The sequence below is a fragment of the Anticarsia gemmatalis genome, chromosome 3, assembly GCF_050436995.1.
Source record: "Anticarsia gemmatalis isolate Benzon Research Colony breed Stoneville strain chromosome 3, ilAntGemm2 primary, whole genome shotgun sequence".
NCBI lineage: Eukaryota > Metazoa > Arthropoda > Insecta > Lepidoptera > Erebidae > Anticarsia > Anticarsia gemmatalis.
The window spans coordinates 1,853,505-1,875,030 of record NC_134747.1 but is presented as its reverse complement, the minus strand read 5'-3'; the positions used below and the strand labels follow the sequence as shown (position 1 = coordinate 1,875,030).

Genomic DNA, 21,526 nt, shown 5'->3' with positions numbered 1-21,526 from the left:
CTTTTCGAAACTATGTGTGTTAGTGTGTTGTATAGTCTAGCTGTAATAGTCTCCTCCCGTAATGAGGGAGGCCTTGAGTCCACCACACTGGCCAAATGCGAGTTGGGGATCAAGGAAAGATCAAGAAATCAAATCTCGTGCTCATTTCGCTTTTCAGTCATACATTTTTTTTTAATCTTGTTTAAGTATATTATAGTTACATTGTTGTTTATAGTTAGTACGAAAATAAAAGATCTAAATCTATAAATAACAATAGACGTAATTAACAAAGTCAGTTCAATCTAATTACGAAGGTGTGTAACACTAATTATGATAATAAATCTTTCAAACAACATTAATAGATACATTTATTGCAATTATAATTTACTGCACTGCGATGAGATAAACTAGTAGTTTACTACTACCTACCTACCATTGAGTGCTACAGTAACTGATAATACATATCTTTTTCAATTTCTATTAATGAAATGTATGTACGTGTGTTCAACAAATTAGGTAAGTACGTACCTACTTATATGCCTATGGCTATAATACTTAGATGGAAATGACGTGATTAATATTTCATAGTCCAATCAAATAAATGTTCTTTTTTTTAAGCGAGTAAGTACTTTTTGTGTATGACCTTATAGCCGTATAATTATATTTATCGATTTACAAACTACAATACTGATACTACATGGTACCAATAAGCTATAGAATCGAACACAAAACTTCTAAATAATTAAAATTAAAGTTTTACAAGGCCGACATTTTTAGGTTAGGGTGGAATGTCGGCGTATATTTCCCGCCGGAGCTGAATTTTCCCGCGCTGTCAGAGGTCGATTATTGGCTGTTTGGCACAGTTTCCATGGCCTTGACCGAACTCGAAACCGCAGTTGGTCCGCATTGCTCGCGGCGTGCGAACGTGCCTCACGCTCTATTTATAAATCCTTTGGATTACGCGCCGCTTTTAAATTAAAATGGTGAGTGTTATCAGTTATTTCATAATTATGTAATTATCGTTGATTATGTTCACAATACGGGTCTATAGTGGGTATAAGTAATGAGTAATGTATGTGGAAGGATGATTTTTCGTAATTTTCAGTTAGTTTGAGTGAGAATTGTTACGTCACTATCGGAGTATTATTGGAATAGAAAACCGTGTGTTATCACGAGAGTAGTGTGTTGTATTTGCGAAAATAGATCGTTGGAATGCGTGTTTATTGAGATAGGTGGAATTAATGCAACTGTGATACGATTTTCACTAATTGTATGTTGAAGGTTGTGGCGAAAGCTCTTCGGAGCCGCCTTGTTTTGGCTATATCTAAGGAAGTTATTCAACCTTTGTTGAGATTTGACGCATACAATCCGGGGCCCTACACCTAAATAAAGAACGGAATATTTATATGAATATTTTTTTGCCGCTAATAATAGTTCATTCTTTTAGTCTGGCCTCATTTGAAATTTATTTACCAACGGTCTAAAGACTTTGATATTCGCTTTACTTAAACTATTATGAACGAGAAAATTGGTATTTTTGTCGAAATAAGCTTACAATGATTAAGAGATTTTACCTACAGTACAAAAACACATATCGGTCACCCATCTTCAGGTCGATCGCAGCATCGATTGCTTATCCTCGATCTTTGACCGATAACAGAGTGCAATATATCACTACATAGTATAAAACAAAGTCGCCCATTTTGTCTGTAGTCCCTTCGTATGCATAAAACTTTAAAACTACGCAACGGATTTTGATGCGGTTTTCACTAATAGAAAGAGTATTTTCTCCGACAGGTTTTTATATATAATTGAAATACATTGAAACTATATTAGCTGAGTTATAGCGATTTATGTCCAAGAAGTCAGAAAAAAAATCTAATTGAAGATTGCATTTGTCCGTGCGCCGCTTATACCGTTGGATACAAGTAAGAACAATGTATAGCAAAAACATTGGTCTTTATTAGTTCTACAAAAAAGTCCGCGATGACATATATCCAGCTTTTTTATTTAAGTCACAAAAACTACTTTTCTGTATTAAAAAAACATTTAATTCGTTGGGTGATGTTTAACTGGTGATATAACCAATAATACATATATCCTTATCAAAATAAGTAAGTTCATCATCACGAGCATTTAATTTAGATTATTTTTGCGGTTTACAGTGTGTTATTTAGACATATAGTTTGGGAGATATCACGATATTAGTATTGCGGCACGGTACGGGCCGGCCGCGGCGGCGGGGGCAGCGTCCCTATAACGGCCAAATATGTGAAACTGTATTATAAATAAGAACTCTGAACCATGTTTGTTGCAATAAATAATTTTGAATTTGAATTTGAATTTTGATAATATTACTAGGTACAAACATTGTGTTTTATCACTTTCAAAAAAAAGCAAAACAACGAAAAACCCGCTAAATAAATTGATTAAAAAACATTTCTAAAAAACCCCGTATTTCAACCCTTCCATGGGATTTCACAACCCTTATTAATCAGCAAGGGTTTGTTATTACAAAATCAAAACGTTGAATGGCTTTGTTTATATAAAATTATTATAAAACCGTGTTGACTGGAAGTACATAAATCCTCCATACTCCATACTAATATTATAAATGCAAAAGTAACTCTGTCTGTCTGTCTGCTACTCAATCACGCCTTAACTACCGAACCAATTTGCATGAAATTTGGTATGGAGATATTTTGATACCCGAGAAAGGACATAGGCTATATATCATCACGCTACGACCAAAAGGAGCAGAGTACCAGTAATTAATGTTACAAAAACGGGGAAAAATTTCACCCATTCTACCTTATAGGACGCAAGCGAAGTTGCGCGGGTCAGCTAGTATATTATATATTGCAGTAATATATTATTCTATATACGCTATAAGCAGCCTTTACGCTATTTTTATATAACTCTATTATGCAGTACTATGAATTAGCGTGTCGGCATAAACAAAGTAACTAGGTTAAATATAAATATATTGTACACCGCTAACCTCTCTGGGTAATAATCGTATTATAATTATATACAATACAATATATACATTTATAAATAACTTATTTCCACGGGCTAGGCAGACTGAAGAACGCTTCTTGTTACGTTCTCTGAAAATTTCTTTCGTAATATACCTACCTACCTACCTAGTTTCTTCTTCATTTTCGATTTATTATTCGCAATTTTTCTAATATTTTCATGAAGTAATTCTCAACCCAAATAATGGAGAGACCGGCTTTTATTTAAACTTTTACAGTCTTTGGAAACATTATAGCTAACTCCTAAAATAATGTAAAGAACCAGGATAAAACAGCCAGAAAACAATAAAAGCACTAAAATACTTATTTTAAAAATGTACCTACCTACTCACTCTTTAAATAATGTTGCTCGTTAAAACTCGTACTGCAGCGAGAACGTTTATGCAGTAACCGTTTATCTGATCGATAAAAAACGTTATTTACATACAAAAGCAGTTATGAGTTATAGCATGGGTATAGCGGTTTAATATGTGGTTAGTTGCCCAGTTTTTCACATAATGTATACTTGGCACATACCGAAAATATCTCTCTCTTTGTCTTGGTTCCTCCAATAATATTTACCGCTGGAATCTTTTTGATCCCCGGACCAGAAAAATGTATGAAATGTCCACGACGTCTAGTATTATACTAGGTGCGTCTAATAAAAGACTTCCTGGTGCTTAAGAATCGGACCTATGTATAAATACCTAGCTAACCCCTACTAATTACTAAGAAAACCAAATTGATTTCTGCTCTTCTACTACTGAAGAAATAAGTTCTTGGATTCTAAAAACTGAACAACATTGACTGCCTTCGTGGCGCAGTGGTTTAGATCGTCACGCCGATACCACTGCGTAAGGAGGTCGTGGGTTCGATTCCCACACGGAGCAATTATTTGTGCGATCCACAAATAATTGTTTCGGGTCTGGTTGTGCTTTATGTCCGTTGTTTGTATGTTTGTAAAAGTCCCCGCGACACAAGAGCAATTCTTAGTGCGGGAGTTGTTTTTTGAAATAAAGAAAGAAAGAAAATTAATATTATTTTATATGGAATACCAGGTTTCATTATTTTCTAGTGTTTCTCCGACACTTATTCTATCAAAATAGTGTAAAGCTCTTGAAACTACATTTTTTTCGTAAATAATTCTTGAGTACGTACATTACTTTTATTCAGTAAACTCTTTGATCACATAACAAACAGAAACTAGTATAATATATTCCTTTACCTGTCGTGTTCTTATTCATTTGAACTCAATAAAACCGTAGAGACCTCTCCAGGCTTCCCTCGCTCGCGAATATATCCTATTCACTGATTCGATTTCCGTTCGACTTTATTATTCCCCTCTCATGACATTGAACTAATACTATCTTTTTGTGCTAAAATCTATATTTGGGCGATGTATTGATAAATAAAGTCATTTTCTATAGGAGTAGACTGACTCAAGAACATCCTTATAAATTTCTTGGGTTACTTAAATCTTAATGAGGTGACTAATCGTTTGGCGTAGTGGTTTAAGCGGTCACCTCGCCGCAACAACCGTTGCGCCGCGTGTGGTGGGTTCGAATCCTACCCGGGACAAATCTTTGTGTGATGAGCACGAGTATTTGTTCTGAGCCTGGTAATTATGTATTTATGTATAAGTATGTATTTAGAAGTATATAAGTATGTTTATCAGTTATTTGGTTACCATAGTACAAGCTCTGCTTAGTTTGGAATCAAATGACCGTGTGTGAGTTGTCCAACAATATTTATTATTTATTTTATTTATTTTTTTAACCAATAGTTTACAATACTTACAATAAGTAGTTCGCCCTTTATCTAACATAATAAACAATATTATTATATTAATCAAATTTGTGTACATATACTGTAAACAAAGGATATAATTATGTATTAATATAATTAAAAAACATATGTGTGTCAAACAATGTTATTATAAATAGTAATTAATGTAATTATCCTCAAATACAAGTAAAGGAATCAGGTACGGTGTATGATTTCACGAGAAGATATGAGAAAATAATAACGTAATTTACTTATGTTTTGTTCCTTTATAATTGTAACTAGCTGACCCGCGCAACTTCGCTTGCGTCACATAAAAGAGAATGTGTCAAAATTTTCCCCGTTTTTGTAACATTTTTGTTGCTACTCCGCTCCTATTGGTCGTAGCCTGATGAAATATAGCCTATAGCCTTCCTCGATAAATGGACTATCTAACACTGAAAGAATTTTTCAAATCGGACCAGTAGTTCCTGAGATTAGCGCGTTCAAACAAACAAACAAACAAACAAACAAACAAACAATCAAACAAACAAACTCTTCCGCTTTATAATATAAGTATAGATACGATGCCTACCATTTCATATTATCAAAAAGACTCTATTTCGTTGTCTGAACTTTTCATATCTTAATTATCCAGATTCGATGTACTGACGTAAATGGCTTATGTATACCCTGCAGTTTGTAGATAAATGATGGTTTTTATATAATAGAATACGGGTATTAACGAAAATTCGCATTAGGTACTAGGGATGCCTGACATTTCGGCGCAAAATTAACAGGCCGTGGTTGCAGAATGCCACGCGAAAGTTTAAAAGTATGATGTGATTGATGACCTTTAAAAGTTCCTTATTTTTATATGAATAAAGAGAGTTAACGCTTTGAAGATCTATAAACATAAATAGGGATAAACAACAACAGTAATTCATTTGTGCAAAGAGATTGAAACCACTCTACTCTTAAGACCAATTTCATATAACACAGATGGTTGCTCAGTCAATATTTGAGTTTACATAAGTACATCGTGTTTCTGATCGATTATGTTATGCTCTGATAGAGCTATAATAATATGCTATCGATCAAGAATACCTACAATGTACTAGCAAATACCCATGACTTGTGAGGAAAATATGATTTACTGTCCATCAACACCGTTTAACTGGTTTTAAAGAAGGAGGGAGTTCTCAATTCGGCTGTATTTTTTGTATCCAATACTTTAATGTTGTGGAGACGGTATTTTTATGTTTTGATGTGCTTTGTTTTAAAATTGTTTCTTTGCGACGTCTGCGCAATTTAAAGTCAATGCCTGAAAATACAAGATGTTCAATTTTAATAAAGGGATTATTATTACATACATTCTTAAAATAAATCCAATTTTTTTACGGAACTAGAAAACTATGTTTTTATGTAATAGCAGTCAGAATCACGACTTTTACTCTATTTATAAATAGGTTAGGCCTACCTTTTTTATGTAGAGCTATTGTAAAGATCGTATAAAAGTTATTTACTCCGCAAACCCCACGTAAAGAAAGCATGATACTAAAATTTAAATACATTTTCTAACTCTTAACAAATCCCGAGAATCATACGACGTTTAATTGTTTATTTACTAAGAACATACAACTAAATGTATATGCGACAAATGTGTTTTGATCATGCGCCGATAACCTGTAGATAATGATTTGGCAAACTATCAAAATGGTTCGAGGTTAATGTATTCTTGACTTTGTTCGTGAGTGAGGACGGCTATGAGGTCTCAGGAAGTGTTTGACATGCGGAAAATAAGCCACATAGTCTGATTTTTATATTTTTAGTTATCTACAAAATAATCCAGATTGCCAAAAAATCTGATGGTATAATTTTCTTCTTCCAAATTTCCGGGTCAAATTCTACGAGGTTTTGCGTGAAGTTGGTAACAGTGACCACTGCTACAAGTTTTTTAAAGTATTACTTGGCGGTCCAACTAATACTCTTATGCTAAACATCTATTAGGGAAGCATAATTTTCTTTTTCAGTGAACACTCTAAGAAATTTATGAACCCGTTTCTTATGTCATGAGATGCGCCTTTCCGAGTGTTTTTGACATGAAGGTTCCTAAATAATCACTTTAAAAACTATCTTCTAAATATCACAAATCCCGTGATTTTCTTATTGGTCTAAGTTTAGGGCAATGTTATGTAACTTTCTATAACGTAGACGTTACACGTGTACTTCGTTAAATATAGCTGGTGACAATCACAGAGAGACACGGATTCAGGGAAACAAATATATTTCTGTTTTATTAGTTCTTTTATATCCTGTTAGTTTCTTACTTATTGTGATATAACAGTAGGCATAAGTCCACGACTAAAGACTGCATTTTGGTCATCATAAAAATCTCTAGTTTCTTATAAAAAAAATGCGTAATTGCAGTTTCAGATACCTACTGTAGACTTTTGCACTTACACGTACTTACTTTAAATTTTTGTTCAAAATAAGCGAAATTTGACAATAATCCGCCAATACGCCGCATTTTATGGTAATACAGTTAAATTATTAAGTGAACAACAGTCTAACAACTTACTAGGTTTAAACCAACAACAAAAGTCAAAGGTTAATTTAAACTTTAAATTGCTACTATCTTGTAGTCTATCAGCAATTTACATATTGCACCAAACCCCAAGGCGCTAGAGATAAGGGCAAGATTACTGCAATGACGGCAGAGTAAAAGGGCTATAGATATATATGACTCTAGTAGGTATATGTCTTCTGCATACATAGCTACAGCATTTAATTATAATACTATACCATTCTGAATGAATTAATTTAGAATGACGAACAAAATTTACTGTGCCGACGTAAATGGAAACGCCAGGAGCGGACGTTATAGAAAAACATACTTAGATTATATCGGTGATGTCTTGCAAAATAATCAGGTGCATAGTTCTCGTTACGGGCGGTCCTGTATGACAGTATGCATGGATGTGAATGAAGCAGAGGAAGTTAGTAAAGTTGGTACTTTACCAAGTGGCGTTCTCTGATCTCTGATTACCCCTATGGGAAAAAAGCGTGATTTTATGTATGTACTATACGATACTTTGTAAACTGTCGTCACTTTCAGATTCAAGATGCACACGTATCTATATTACCAATTCAGATTCTTACACGTCAAATTCACGTTGCAACCAACGTGGGTGTGCCACATTATACAACTATCATCTTAAGAACATTTTCTCCAAATAATCCAGTGGGAACTCACTCACGGCAAGTGGCCGTCGCTGCCGAGAGAATTTGGCAAAATTTCTATGTTTATTTACAGTCAACACAGTTTGTTTTTGTCTCAATGCCACTTTTAAAGACGGGATAGTATAATCATTGAGACGAAATCTCAGTAAAAATCGTGCGGAGAACGTATTATAATTGTGTTTAGTCGTTTTATAGTGAATTTTGGAATGAAAGAAACGTTCAGTGATTGTAGTTGCGTGAAATCGAAGTTTCGGTTTGGGATTGTGGTGGTGTTTGCGTTCTGGTTGGACGTGAAACAGCTTTATTTCAAGGAACAGAGAATTCAGGTATTAAAACATCATCCAAAATTTGATTCAAATTATATGTTAAGGGCGAAACATAGACGTGTGAGACGACTTATAGAATATATGGTTAAATAACGGAAGAGTTTGCAGTAGTTCCGTAATTTATGTTTATTATAATGTGTAGAATATCTCAGTCTCTTTGGTTTTGATAAGGTCACAGACAGTCGCCATGTCTGTCACCTAAAAAGATCCAGATAAACTAATTCTTGGACTCAATTTTCATAAAAATTACTTCAACAAGAGCAATTCTCTAAAAGCTCAAATTAAAAAAGCTGAAGTCTTATTAAAATAGTTTCAGAATCAATCAGTGTGATAACTACACCTTCCTCTCCACTACTAAAGATAACCTTATCTAATACAGATCTAATCTTATCAGTATTTATATCGTGTTTTCATTCAGTAAGCATCACCATGACATAGTGTTTATTTGTTTACACATGTTGTTAGACATTGCGATCAAATTTACGCAATGACTAAGCATTTTGTAGTATGTTTGAGAATAGTGATAACAGTTGTTAACGGGAAGGAAGATTGTTATCATTATGGTGGATGGTGGATATGCATTAAATGAACACTGACCGTTTTTTTTAACCAATTTGTATCTTTTGAATAGTCTTTTCATTATTGATGAGACTTGCACTTAAGTCTTTCGACTTGAATTCGTAATCCGCGCTTAAGTTTGAAATAATCGAAAAAAGAATTTTCTTTATATGGTTGGTATTTTTGGCTGAATTAGAAAAGTAGGTGGTTGAAAAAACGTGTTTAAAACGATTTTAAAATAGATTTTAAATTATGCTAACCAATAAAGAACATTTGTCTAGAACTGGAGCTCCAATGTTTATTTGAAACGATTCATATTTTTCTGGAGCACAGGTGAGTGCTTGTTTTTGCTAGGTAATGGATGAGATGAATGATTTATAGGTTTAGTTTGATGATGTACGCAAGCTCTACTTTTTCTCTGAAGTGTGAAAGTACGAAAATGATGGATATAAGTATAATTACATATTTTTGATTTTCTTTTTGAAGTAAATGTTTACACCTACGTCAAATAATGCCATTTTCGTTTTAAAAACGCAAACAATCTTATTAATTCTTTGAGTCTTGTGTAATTAACAATTGTCTATTAAAAATTTTTACCTGTTTAAAATGTTTATGAAACATTTTTATTCAAGGCAATATTAAAAAGCCATCGCAAAAGATAGAAGTTAATTTTTGTAATTATTTTTTCAGTAAAATCAAAAAAAATAAATCACTTTTTCTTTCAGCATTTTCTATTGGCAACTGATCCATCAAACACAATATTCAAAACAAAATAATCCTATTCTGTCAATCAAATAAAACAAAACATATCCCCGTCTCATCCGGTGGCTAATGGCTAGACTACATAATTGTCTCATACATAAATACAAATACACACACATCATGAACTGTCATCGTTAATGACAATGGCCTCCGAGTGATGGCATTGTCTGTTCGCCTGTGCCGACGTTACTCCGACACGGTCACTGTCGTTATACATTGAAATAGAATTGTCATGTGAGCGAAATTTGTTTTAAGTGTGACGTTTTAACAAAAATCGCGTTAATTGGTTGTTTTCGTTTATTTTAGTACTAGCGATCTGCCCTGACTTCGCCCGTGTTACACCGGGTTAACCCAAACTAATTATTCACTGAAATCTTTTTTCGAGAATCACCCTAAATGTTTTTGGTGAAAACCGCAATCAGTTAAGCAGATTTTAAGTTAACCGCGAATTAAACAAGTTCTTTAATATGTAGTGATTTTACAGAATAATTTACTTTTTCTTGACTGAAATTAATTCATTGTTTGAAGCTAAGGTATTCATTTTATTGCAGTTCATGCAATTTGTTATTGCACTTCGCTGTAGCCTATTGCAGGAACACAGTATTGATTTGATATAAGTACGCTGAATTTGACATAAAATCATAAATCTACAGGTACCTAAATTAGTTTCCATAGTGACAGTGCTCGTGAACCAAAACATTGTAATCAGTATCACATTTCCTGTGAAGAAATTTTCAGTAACAGTCCCTAATTACACGAAACTCCATTCTCCATTTCACAAAAGCATATTTAATATTATTTAATACATTTCTACCAACCTTTTGAATAGACATTCATTTTAATTACACATTAAGCCTTAATAAGTACTCATTATAAATTCTATTCCATAATGGAGAATACACACTATAAGAACGAGAAACCAACACTAGTCGGCGATTTGATATCGTCAATTTTTTTATTAAAAAGAATCATGCCTACTTTGTAGACTGCCGTTTGCTCACTACCGGTCGGTAATCGATCAGTGGGTTAAGCAACTCTTACCGCGGTCATTCTATAGATGAGACCGCATGGGAACTTGTGCTGAGCGTCTTTGTGCTTCAGAGAGCACGTTAAAAGTTGGTTCTAGTTGTTGGCTACTAAGATATCAGTCGTTAAGCTATGTCAAATGCCTTTCGGATGGTTTAAACAACTTTGATAATAGATTGACTACTAAAAAAAAGATTTAAAAAAACATTGATATGCTGCCTTGGGAATAATACCGGCAACATGTATCCGCGAATCGGCGGGTTTTCTGTGCAGACTATAGTATCCATTATTTTACCAAAAGCTTCTCGAAATACCAGTGATTATCACTTCACTCGCAACGTTAGGCATTTTCCTTGAGACAACAATCCCGCCTTTGTGAGCCCTTCAGAATAATTACGTTGAACTCTCAAAGCTTTCGCTACTGCAGGGATTAGGGTTTGTTTGACGTCATCATGTAGCTATATCGTATTTCTATATGATGGCATTTCTCGCGGTTTTACTCGTGTATGCTTAAGTTGTATGAATAATGAAGAAGAAGAAGTTTGTAGATCGTTGTAAGCCGCGTTCCTTGGTCTCTGTCTACCTAATAGTAGATATCAAGATAAAATGGTGACTAAGTATTTAATTTTAGAGCCACATGATTGGCAAATGATAATAGTAGCCTGTTAAGTCATTCGGCTGAACAAATATCCGTAAAAATAGATCCTAACTAGTGTCTGAAAGTGTAAAAATACGTTGGAACAATAAAAGGAGATGAAATCGGTAAAATTGCTGACGTTTTGCATCATAAATCACAAAAACCGTTAATAAAACAAACTGTAACAATAAAACGTGTTATCCTTCAATTTGTTACGATTGTTTCACGTCATACAATACGTCATTCTTTGCTTTTGAATGGAAAATATAGTTGATTGATGAACGAATGTTTCGAAATAAACTGTTAGGCTAAACTCCCTAAAAAGTTACTGTAGAGTATTTTATTTCTATGCGAAAAATTATCTCGTTGGCTTAAAAACCTTCCAAAAAATATAATTTGAGAGTGTTATCAGAACCCGATAGAGGCATAGGTTTTAAGCACGACAGATTTTAAACATACCAAAAATATTTTCTTTTGCATAATTAGATCTAACTAAAAATCCATACTTAATATTATAAATGCGAAAGTAACTCTGTCTGTCTGTCTGTCTGTCTGTCTGCTATTCAATCACGCCTAAACTACGGAACCAATTTGCATGAAATTTGGTATGGAGATATTTTGATACTGGAGAAAAGACATAGGCTACTTTTTACCCCGGGAAAATGACGCATTTCCCGGGAAAATTCAGGTGGCGAACGAAGTCGCGAATGAATTAACAAAATTCCGTTGTTGTTTTAATGACGGATATGCCTTAGCGCAACTTCGTTACATATATTAAGAGATATAAATAATTGTTAGAATATTTTTCGTGAAAAAAAAGCATATTTTGTATCATCACGCTACGACCAAAAGGAGCAGAGTAACAGTAAACAAGTGTTACAAAAACGTGGAAAATTCTGACCCAATCTCTCTTATGTGATGCAAGCGAAGTTGCGCGGGACAGCTAGTATGAAATAAATACCTTTGGGTAACTTACACACGGTTATCTGATTCTTAAAACAGAGACTGTATTATAGTAACCTTATGAAAAATACTCGACTTTTTGTCCTACTTCTATTACCAATAAGAAAGTTTTACAAAGCAAAATATAATCAACAAATTTTGAGAGGCACACGGTTAGCTATTTACAAACATAACAATAATTTTATAGTCAAGTAATACATAAATAGCTTTGCATCAATTTGCAGTTTGAAGAAGTTTAGGAAAATTTCAGTCTGAGCTAAAATAAACTGTTAATTTACGAACTATCTTCAAAACGAGGCATCGCTAACGATCCTTGAAATGGATATCCGATGTCTGTTTAATTACATCTCACAGTTGACAGGCGGTTGCTTAATTGAAATATCGCGATTTATGTCTTCAATCTATTTTGTTTTCTACTTGGTTTATGTAAATATTAAGTATATTAACCTACTATAGATTATTATAAAAATATGTTTTTCTTGTACTTTGTAAACAGGTTAGTAGATAGGTACATGCTTTTTTTCTGTTTGAGCAACTTTATTATACCACTAGGTCAAGTGCAAACTACGATAAGAGAAAAAGAGTATGTAAATGCAAGATTAATTACTTAAAATCGTGTCAAAATCTGTTCCTTATTAAGAAAACAGATCTAAAGTAAGTGCTGGTTTATCCAGGTTACAGAGCTGACGAAAAAGACTGTTAAATTTCCACCTTTATAACCTGAAACTGTAATAGCTAGATAGCTACTGTTAAAGTATTAAAGAAGTAAAAGTAGAGACATAATCGATGCAGTTAGTAAGTGAGTTATCGATCAGAGTTCAATCGGTTTGTTCGAAGGCTTCCTCGGTAATTGCTATCAAGGCACTTAGGAAATCAATATGCATATTGCATTCCATTATCAGCTCTTTACAATGGGGTATTACGCACCTATGTATGGGTAGATATTGTTTTGTTATATTAAAATAATGTTTGAAGTAACAGTACCATGGGATTTGAACCACACAGAGGTTAGACACTTAAATGGTTAGATGGCGTGTAAATTAACAGATTTTTACGTAAGTCTTTTGAAAGAAGCAAGCGCATAGTTATATTCTATACTGAAGGAACTTGAATAACTGACTGACTGACTATTCTATTATAATCATACAGCCAAAACTGCTAAGCCGTAGAGCTTGAAATTTTGTAGAGATTTTGTTTCAAATTCCAAGCAGCCGGGTACCGCTTACTAAAAACTAGATGAGCTATTAACGCGAGTGAGTAATATAAAACCTTTTTGATTGAAGCTTGCTCAATAGTCAATAAAAAAAAAGTACGAGTTGACAAAAGACATGTCATCAAATTGTTACCAAAAAATATTTAAAAACGAGTGTATTTTGAAAACATCGTCAATCGGGATTACTAATTACTATCAGTCTCTTAATCCCTTGTCTTAATCATTAAGCTGTGTATTTCTTGACTGAAGACTTAGTATGGCTTGTCGGAACCAGGGCCATGCAGGGCAGTCGAATGATAAGCCTTACTGCCCGCTACCGTGCTTGTTGAGGCATATCAACTGTTGTAAGGTTAAAACATGTTAATTACGTGGTTATGTATAGGTGTCGCAAGACAATTTGAACATAAATTGCTGTAGTATTAAGCAGGCAGAACGTAGACGCAGTGCAGAAGACACTCGGTTGACTGATCTATCAATGGAGTGAACGACGCGCAATAAGCGCTCTCGTCGAACCGCTCTGCATTTCTTGCCAAGCGGACTTCGTTTGCTAAGATGTAGCGAAATTGTTCAAGTTGTTTAACAGGAACTATAGTTATTTAATATTATTTAAATGCATTATATAGTTGGAAATTAGTATGAGAAAATTGGCTATTATGGGACTCAGGCATTGTAGGAATTTACTTATTATACTGTTCCATGTTGAGCCATGCTAAACAATCTAGTAGGCATCGACCAATAGTAATTAAAGCGATGAATCTTGTTATATTGTACTTACTATACCATTTTAATAATACAAAATACGGAAAAAAAATAAGTACCTAAACACAAGTTTTTACTATAAATGAGATTAATGCATGAACCAAGAAAAAGAGGTATGTAAAGATTGTTGCTTAGACCTATCTTTGGTCTTTATCATACTGCATTGAAACCTGAGGTGAGGTATGGTAGGCATGAGTGTATGGCATAATCATATTAAAATTTGTAAGTACTCAAAATTAATTGTCTTACTCCTTGCAGCCGCCAGTAAGCATCGCAAACAAGCCCATCGTCTGGATCCTGGGCGGTCCTGGCTCGGGCAAGGGCACCCAGTGCGAGAAGATCATCGCCAAGTATGGCTTCACCCACCTGTCCACCGGCGACCTGCTCCGCGCTGAGGTCAAGAGTGGCTCCGACAGGGCTAAGAACCTTACCGCTATTATGGAACAAGGTAAAAGTTCTTTCCTTGATAAAACCATTTATTGCCCGGTTTAGCGGTAGTTTATCTATTCAATAGTGTTTTTTTAAATGAGTTTCAACGAGAAAATATGAGACATTGAAAAGAATGGCAGAAAACATAATATCTTTACGTGAGAAACGGATTAAAATTTGCGCTTCGAATTAAGTTGCAAAATTACTCTGTAGTGAGACTCTTGTTAAAACTATACTATTCAGAAGATTCTAAAGACTAAAAAGGAAAGCTATTTAGTTATTTATAAAATATATACAAACTTAAAAAATCTCTTACTTTGATTGCTTTTTAGGCAAACAATTTTTCAAAGCTGAATTTTATTTAAAACCTGACCTTTTGCCGACTTGCAGGTCAGCTGGTCCCCAACGACGTAGTCCTGGACCTGCTGAAGGAGGCGATGGAGGCTCGCGCCGCTAAAGCTAACGGATTCCTCATCGACGGCTACCCGCGCGAGAAGTCTCAGGGCATTGAGTTCGAGAAGGCCATCGCACCAGTCACTGTGAGTGGTCAAACAGATTATTTTAACAGTAGAAATAAAACAATCTAGCTTCGTAAAAAATAGAGCGAGAGCGAGAGAAAGAAAGAGACAGCACTCTTTACTTAATTGCCACTAAGTGTTGACAGTGTGCTGTGGCAAAATAACCGCCAAATAAATCGTTATACTTTGGATTAAGTGTCCATTAAAAAGTTTTTGGCTCAAAGGAAAGGACAAAGTAATTTATTATTTATACTCATGAGAGCAACCGCTAACATTTATGTAGGCGTAGGACGGAGTATTGATTGCGGGCTGTTGCTTTCATCCTAAATTATACGTCCTCATAAATAAATATGACTGTTTTTCTTGTTCACGTCATCTCACCCACTGTGGCCAAAGACCCCATAACCTCCATTCGTGTTAGTCTAAAGATAGCACCATCTCAGCTTTCTTCAACTCATGTCACTACAGTACCTTAATTCTACTTCGTTCCTCAATTCAAAATTCACTTTATTGCTGGTTTTTGGTCCAAGGTTTGACATGTATTCGGCAGATGTGAAAAGGCCAAATTTCTATCTTCAAAAAAGTATAAAAGAAGAGTGTCTGAAGTTTATTTTTGTTACCAGGTGATAATCTACTTCGAGGCGTCGTGCGACACTCTGACCAAGCGTCTGCTGGGCCGCGCGCTGAGCTCGGGCCGCGCTGATGACAACGAGGAGACCATCAAACTGAGGCTCAAGACCTTCCTCGACAACAACCAGCAGGTCCTCGACCAGTACCCTGATAAACTGCGCAGGGTGAGTACAATATGTTTTATGTGAACTGAAAGACTTTAAAATACCAATTTGTCACCACGTACCACTGAAGATCTCATATTTTCTTTTTTACTGTTTTGTGAATGAAATGAAGTTTTGATTACTAAATTCGGCGGTCTGATTTTTTCATAGATTATGGCGTTTGGATATATATACTTACTATGTTTCGTATTTATTGTTGAACCTATGCAATAGGGTTGTTCTGCCATTTTACGTAAATGGTGCAATATCTATTAATTGAGAACATTCCGATCGAAACGTTGCGCAAACCTTAAGATGTCCTTTTTAATTTTCAATCTCTATCGATGATTTATAAGAGCATTTATGCATACAAGTCACGAGAGTTTAAAATCATTAATCATTCCAAGCGAAGAGATCTTAATAGCATTAACTAAGTCAGGAGTCTAACCTTACACAACTGGTCAGACAAAAGAGGCTGTTATCCAATTAATATACTCTTGGGTGTTCCAGATAAACGCGGAACAGGGTGTGGACGCGATATTCGCCGAAGTGGAACAGATCCTGGACCCCATCACCTCGGGAGCTGCCGTCGCCGCCGCCAACTGAACGCACAAACTTTTATACACTCTGTACATACTCGCTACTCTACGTTAATTTTAATGAAATCGTTGATTAAATATGTTTTTATTTACACTGTCTTTTATATATAAAAAACTTTGCCAGTTCTTTATATTTTTAGCTTTGAAGTGTGTAAATGTGTGCAAAACTTGAAGCCGCCCATCGATTAGCTCTGTGACTGATTTAGAGGAATAAAGTATCACAAACCTGAAACCACCGCGATTCACGCAGAAAACGAATACATTCCGCGCTCTATCGCCCACGTTCGCCCCGCACACACTTTCATTTTGGTACCTTCCATATGAATACGACCTGTCATACTCCCGTCCCGGCACGTCCCCGCTTTCTGTGTGAATTGCCCTTAATCCTGGATTGCCCGATATGTCGATACCGGACTTTGCATCTATGTTCACAAACGCCGACTTTAAATGTATCCTCTTTGCTCATAAAACTATAATAGAAGGACTGACTGAATGAAAGATTAGAATAGATGTTCTGAGCAAGAATCAAACGTACTCTGTGGCAAGAATGTCAGCGATTGGCGGTTAATTTGACATTGAGAAATTAACCACAATCCTTAAAATTACAGTAAAATTGGTGGTAAAAATTTCAAAATTCACTATAAATCATAACTTTACGAATGAAATCAAGCTTTTACACTTCCTATAAATGAAAGTCTTCATACAAGATGCAGTCAAAGGATCCAGCTAAAGAGCCTACGCCGGCGCAAGAAGGAAAGTCCTGCCCGCTACCATGCCTGCTCAAACATATGAAATGTGGAAGAGTAAACAATAATTTATTATTAATTTATAATCGAAAACATACCAAGAATTATCTACGCATTTTGTCGTTTGTAGATACATAAAACTCATTTAGAAAAACTCTTTTTAATAACAATATATACACCTTTCTTCGTATATCTTGATTTCTAGGGCCATAGTCAAACTACAAGTTTCAATAAACCCCTCTTAGTTTAGTTTCCTACGTCTAAGCAGTACAATCTCATTAAAAGCTATAATTACCATTCTCTAATTGTAGATTGCTAAAAGCAAAGACACAAAGATGCTCCTACAAAACTCTTGCATTCCATTTCTCTTAGCTTCATAAAGCACAAACTTGCTTCAAATTTTCCAGCCGGCAGGTGGCGTGTTTGCCAACAAGCCTATAGTATGGGTCTTGGGAGGCCCGGGCGCCGGCAAGGGCACGCAATGTGACAGAATAGTGGCCAAGTACAACTTCACACACTTGTCCACCGGCGACCTGCTCCGCGCTGAAGTGAGCTCCGGGTCCGACAGGGCCAAGAGTCTTAAGACTATTATGGAGAAAGGTTTGATCTTTCGTAATCTGATTTAGTTATGAATTCTGGCAGCAATTTCTAGTCCAAGCCAATATTTACCAGGTATTTTTAGCACAGAGTGAAGCCACTGGTTAGACACTTAATGAAAGCGAATACTCAAGTTGAATTACTGTTAAGTATTTGCACGTTTTTATTCGGAGACTTGTTGTTCGGGTTAATTATGCAAAAAATCTGTTTCTAGATAATAGATATATGCTGAACTAAGGAAATATATTATATGACTCGACTATTTCCAATCTAAGGTGAGCTGGTCCCCAACAACATAGTTCTGGATTTGCTGAAGGAGGCGATGCAGAAGCACGCGGGCAGAGCCAGCGGCTTCCTCATAGATGGGTACCCGCGCGAAAGGTCTCAGGGCATCGAGTTCGAGAAGGCTATTGCTCCAGTTACCGTTAGTTTTACTGAATACCTACTTATTTTGTAGATGCACAATATATTTATTTTTCTGTAGACTAAAATATTGATCTGTAGTTAAGTTATACACCTAATATGCAGATCGCACCACAGCGCGGTTTGTGTCGTTGCAAGCTATTTCCTAATTGCATTAAATTAATGGACCTCTACTACTTACAACCTGTAGATTAAAAACAGAAGATAAAGTGGCTTATACTAGACCATCATATTTGGTACAGGTAATAATCTACTTCGAGGTATCAGCTGACACAATGACAAAACGTCTATTGGGTCGTGGTCTACACTCAGGCCGCGCTGATGATAACGAAGACACCATCAAACTGCGATTGAAGACCTTTCTTGACAACAACCAGCAAGTCCTGAACCAGTACCCTAAGAAAATCTGCAGGGTGAGCTAACAATATTAACTGTTACGAAAAGCCGTTAGGCCAATGGGTATTTTCGTAAGCAAAACTTAAATACATATTTATTTAAATCATTAGGTGACTTGGTGAAATTTTTCTCACTTTTCCAGATTAATGCGGAACAGAGTATAGACGCAGTTTTCGCCGAGGTGGTGAAAGTCTTGAATCCGATCGTTGCCGGTGCTGCTGCAGCGGTCAACTAATTTTAACTTGAAGTAGAACTAGTCGGCTTATTATAAAAATAGCAAAAATTTACTTTGCATGAAATCTAAATAAAAATAGGTACTTCTACTACCTAAAATAAATTATTTATCTACCAGTTTGGTGTTGAAATAAATCCTGTAAATTAAGAGTTAAGTACTCCTATCCATATTATAGAAAGCATTTACAGTAGACGCTGTTGAAATCGTAGCTACAATAAAACAACTAATTATATTTCAAAGAACTGTATTTCAGCAAGAGTAAATGGTAAAGGTTAAAATATAACTTTTGGAGATATTTCAAAAATCATTTATTACCCTGTGAAGTGGCATTGGTGGCCGCTTGTACCACGGGATCCAAAATCTTTTGTATTTGACTAAATATACTGTCCGGTGACCCCTCGCCGTCTATCTGAAATGTTAAATAGAAATGTACGTATAATATTACTATCGATTACGATGATTTGACTTACATATTATGATATTACACAAAACACAAATGATTACCTGTATAGGACGGCAGCGCAATGATCTATGGTTTACATGCCAAGTAGGACCAAAAAATTATTACTCTGTTTTTCTGATATGAAATGTTCTGATAAGAATTCAATAGCGTTTAAACTCATATAAAAATATCGCTATTGAATATATAAACTGCCGCTAAGTGTACTCAGAAACCGGAAGGACCGGAAGGAGATTTCCGTGCCTTGGAGAGAACGTAAAACGTTTCTATATGTTGGTAAAAACCGCATGAAAATTCGTTCCGTAAATTTTGAGTTTATCGTGAGCGTATAGATAGACGCATCGATGGTACTTTATGCTATAAAAGGTAGGTAATATAGGTAATGATAACATATCCCTTACCATTATGACTCTAGATTTATAAAAAGCCAGTACATGGTGGTTTGACTCCAAAAATGTTTCGATGCGCATCATTAGACTTATGTCATTGTCGTCAATACGATCTGATTGCTTCGCGCACGCCTTCAAGCGTTGCAGCAGCGTGTCTTTTGACGCTTCTATACTGATGATTGCCTAGAAGAAAGATAGACGTAAGATAATATAGGTACGCTAGCTACACACTCCAGCGTCGTATAGATTGCATCAGGTTGAATAATACACTAAACCTTCTTCAGGAATCGCTCTTTCTATTGGAGCGCACGAAAAGCTGTTAAGTAGATATTAAGTTTATACAACAGACAGACACCTGCAATATATCGACACAGGCCAATGATAATGATGATGATGATAACACCTAATAACAGCGCTTGAAAGTGAACGGAATTTAACATTCCGTGCTTGATAAATACATCGAATATGTTAGCTTTCTTGTAACGCAAAAGAACACATAGTTAGGAGTGGCTTGTTTTGACACTTCTCGCACACCCAGGTATCACAAGTTCTCAACATTCGAAGCAATGTCATAACGGAGAGTCCAGCTGGGCTTTTTGGTAATACCGCTTAAAATAATAGATTTAGTAACTTACAGATGCAGGTCCAACGGCTTCCTCAAAACCGATGCCTTGTGTCTTCTCGCGCGGGAAGCCATCGATAACGAACCCTTTAGCCCCTGGCCCTTTCTTTGCGATGGTTTCCTTCACGAGATCCAAAACGATATCGGCTGGCACTAGACCTCCTAGTAAATAAACAGTAAAGTACCGAAAACGAAGTGTTAAGTAAACGGTTACCCAAATGAAACAGCTATTTAGCTATTTACTCAATACTATTGAAGGTTTTAGGGAATTTGAAGTTCAAAAAGGCTGTATCAGGCCCCACAAGAGATGAAAGAAGGGTTAGAACTTAAGACAATCTCCATGTAAGCAGTGTTTCTTCGTTACCTCGTCTTAAAATAGATTTCAAGCAGTTAGCCCTATCTGAACCGCTGACGGCTTCAGCGCGCAGCAGATCACCAATGGCCAGGTGTTCGAGACCGTACTTCCTGGTAACGTTCTGACATTGAGTGCTTTTGCCCACGCCTGGACCACCCAAGATCCAGACAACGGGCTTCAGTGATACGTCTATTATTGTCTGAAATAATTCAAGCCAAAGTTGGGTACTGCAGTGCGTATAGTATAAGAAATACAAAATTCAATTAGAAAGTAAGTATTCGTTAACTGTAGAAAATTATAGATACTTTGGAATTCTCTGAATTATTAAAAAGTAAGAAGATTAGAATAATATATAGCAACTGACCTTTTTCTGATAAGCCTGACATTTTGTAGACATGCATGATAACGGACAAGGGGGTTGCTTGTCTACCATCATCTCCCCACAGTTCGGACATAGTCTCCGCTCCATTTTGTTGTCCTGTTTTATGTTCTGCGCCGATTGATACTGTTAATTTTGAAGATTTGAAGATGGTAGTTTGTTTGGTTCGGAGTTCGCCTCAAGGGCAGTGGAGCCCTAGAAGGACTTGCATGCACAGAATTTGTTATGGTGGGTAGAACTGATGTGACAATGTGACAGATTCTGACATACTGTTTACAGAATATAATCTGTACCTTAAACTTTTTAATTATTAAAAAGGTCATAAGGTCCGCATTACAGGTGGGAGACTCTCATTGATCTT

The 21,526-nt window shown here is 35.6% G+C and overlaps 3 protein-coding genes across 4 annotated transcripts; 2 read left to right on the top strand and 1 right to left on the bottom strand.

The window, feature by feature from the left end:
• Window positions 1–809: 809 nt before the first annotated feature.
• Window positions 810–16,655, top strand: LOC142987190 (adenylate kinase isoenzyme 1-like). Of its 2 annotated transcripts, none has more exons than XM_076135780.1 (5): window positions 810–962; window positions 14,503–14,692; window positions 15,064–15,212; window positions 15,815–15,985; window positions 16,475–16,655. In XM_076135780.1, exons 1-5 carry the CDS (start codon window positions 960–962, stop codon window positions 16,568–16,570), a joined length of 609 nt encoding a protein of 202 aa, XP_075991895.1. In that variant the 5' UTR covers window positions 810–959; the 3' UTR covers window positions 16,571–16,655. The 2 variants fall into 2 exon arrangements, with proteins under 2 accessions (XP_075991895.1, XP_075991894.1); XM_076135779.1 differs by lacking the exon at window positions 810–962 and adding an exon at window positions 8,154–8,326.
• A 467-nt stretch (window positions 16,656–17,122) lies between these two features.
• Window positions 17,123–18,987, top strand: LOC142987192 (adenylate kinase isoenzyme 1-like). The gene is made up of 5 exons (XM_076135781.1): window positions 17,123–17,366; window positions 17,717–17,909; window positions 18,182–18,330; window positions 18,572–18,742; window positions 18,868–18,987. The coding sequence occupies exons 1-5, from the start codon at window positions 17,271–17,273 to the stop codon at window positions 18,958–18,960; spliced, it is 702 nt and encodes a 233-aa protein (XP_075991896.1). The 5' UTR covers window positions 17,123–17,270; the 3' UTR covers window positions 18,961–18,987.
• Window positions 18,988–19,232: 245 nt separating this feature from the next.
• On the bottom strand, window positions 19,233–21,407 carry LOC142986675 (adenylate kinase isoenzyme 1-like). Its single transcript, XM_076135251.1, has 5 exons — window positions 21,151–21,407; window positions 20,796–20,985; window positions 20,445–20,593; window positions 19,822–19,992; window positions 19,233–19,369 (listed from the first exon to the last, which is right to left on the bottom strand). The coding sequence occupies exons 1-5, from the start codon at window positions 21,253–21,255 to the stop codon at window positions 19,265–19,267; spliced, it is 720 nt and encodes a 239-aa protein (XP_075991366.1). The 5' UTR covers window positions 21,256–21,407; the 3' UTR covers window positions 19,233–19,264.
• Between the last annotated feature and the right edge of the window lie 119 nt (window positions 21,408–21,526).

Bases quoted from the DNA above. Each gene is read 5' to 3' on its own strand.
- LOC142987190 (XM_076135779.1), top strand. From the start codon at position 8,207: ATGAAAGAAACGTTCAGTGATTGTAGTTGCGTGAAATCGAAGTTTCGG. The intron at 8,327-14,502 runs GTATTAAAACAT...TACTCCTTGCAG, and splicing joins TCAAGGAACAGAGAATTCAG to CCGCCAGTAAGCATCGCAAA. The intron at 15,213-15,814 runs GTGAGTGGTCAA...TTTTGTTACCAG, and splicing joins AGGCCATCGCACCAGTCACT to GTGATAATCTACTTCGAGGC.
- LOC142987192 (XM_076135781.1), top strand. From the start codon at position 17,271: ATGCAGTCAAAGGATCCAGCTAAAGAGCCTACGCCGGCGCAAGAAGGA. The intron at 17,367-17,716 runs GTAAACAATAAT...CAAATTTTCCAG, and splicing joins AACATATGAAATGTGGAAGA to CCGGCAGGTGGCGTGTTTGC. The intron at 18,331-18,571 runs GTTAGTTTTACT...TATTTGGTACAG, and splicing joins AGGCTATTGCTCCAGTTACC to GTAATAATCTACTTCGAGGT.
- LOC142986675 (XM_076135251.1), bottom strand. From the start codon at position 21,255: ATGGAGCGGAGACTATGTCCGAACTGTGGGGAGATGATGGTAGACAAG. The intron at 20,594-20,795 runs GTAACGAAGAAA...TTTATTTACTAG, and splicing joins GAAATCTATTTTAAGACGAG to GAGGTCTAGTGCCAGCCGAT. The intron at 19,993-20,444 runs GTAAGTTACTAA...TCTTTCTTCTAG, and splicing joins AAGCCGTTGGACCTGCATCT to GCAATCATCAGTATAGAAGC.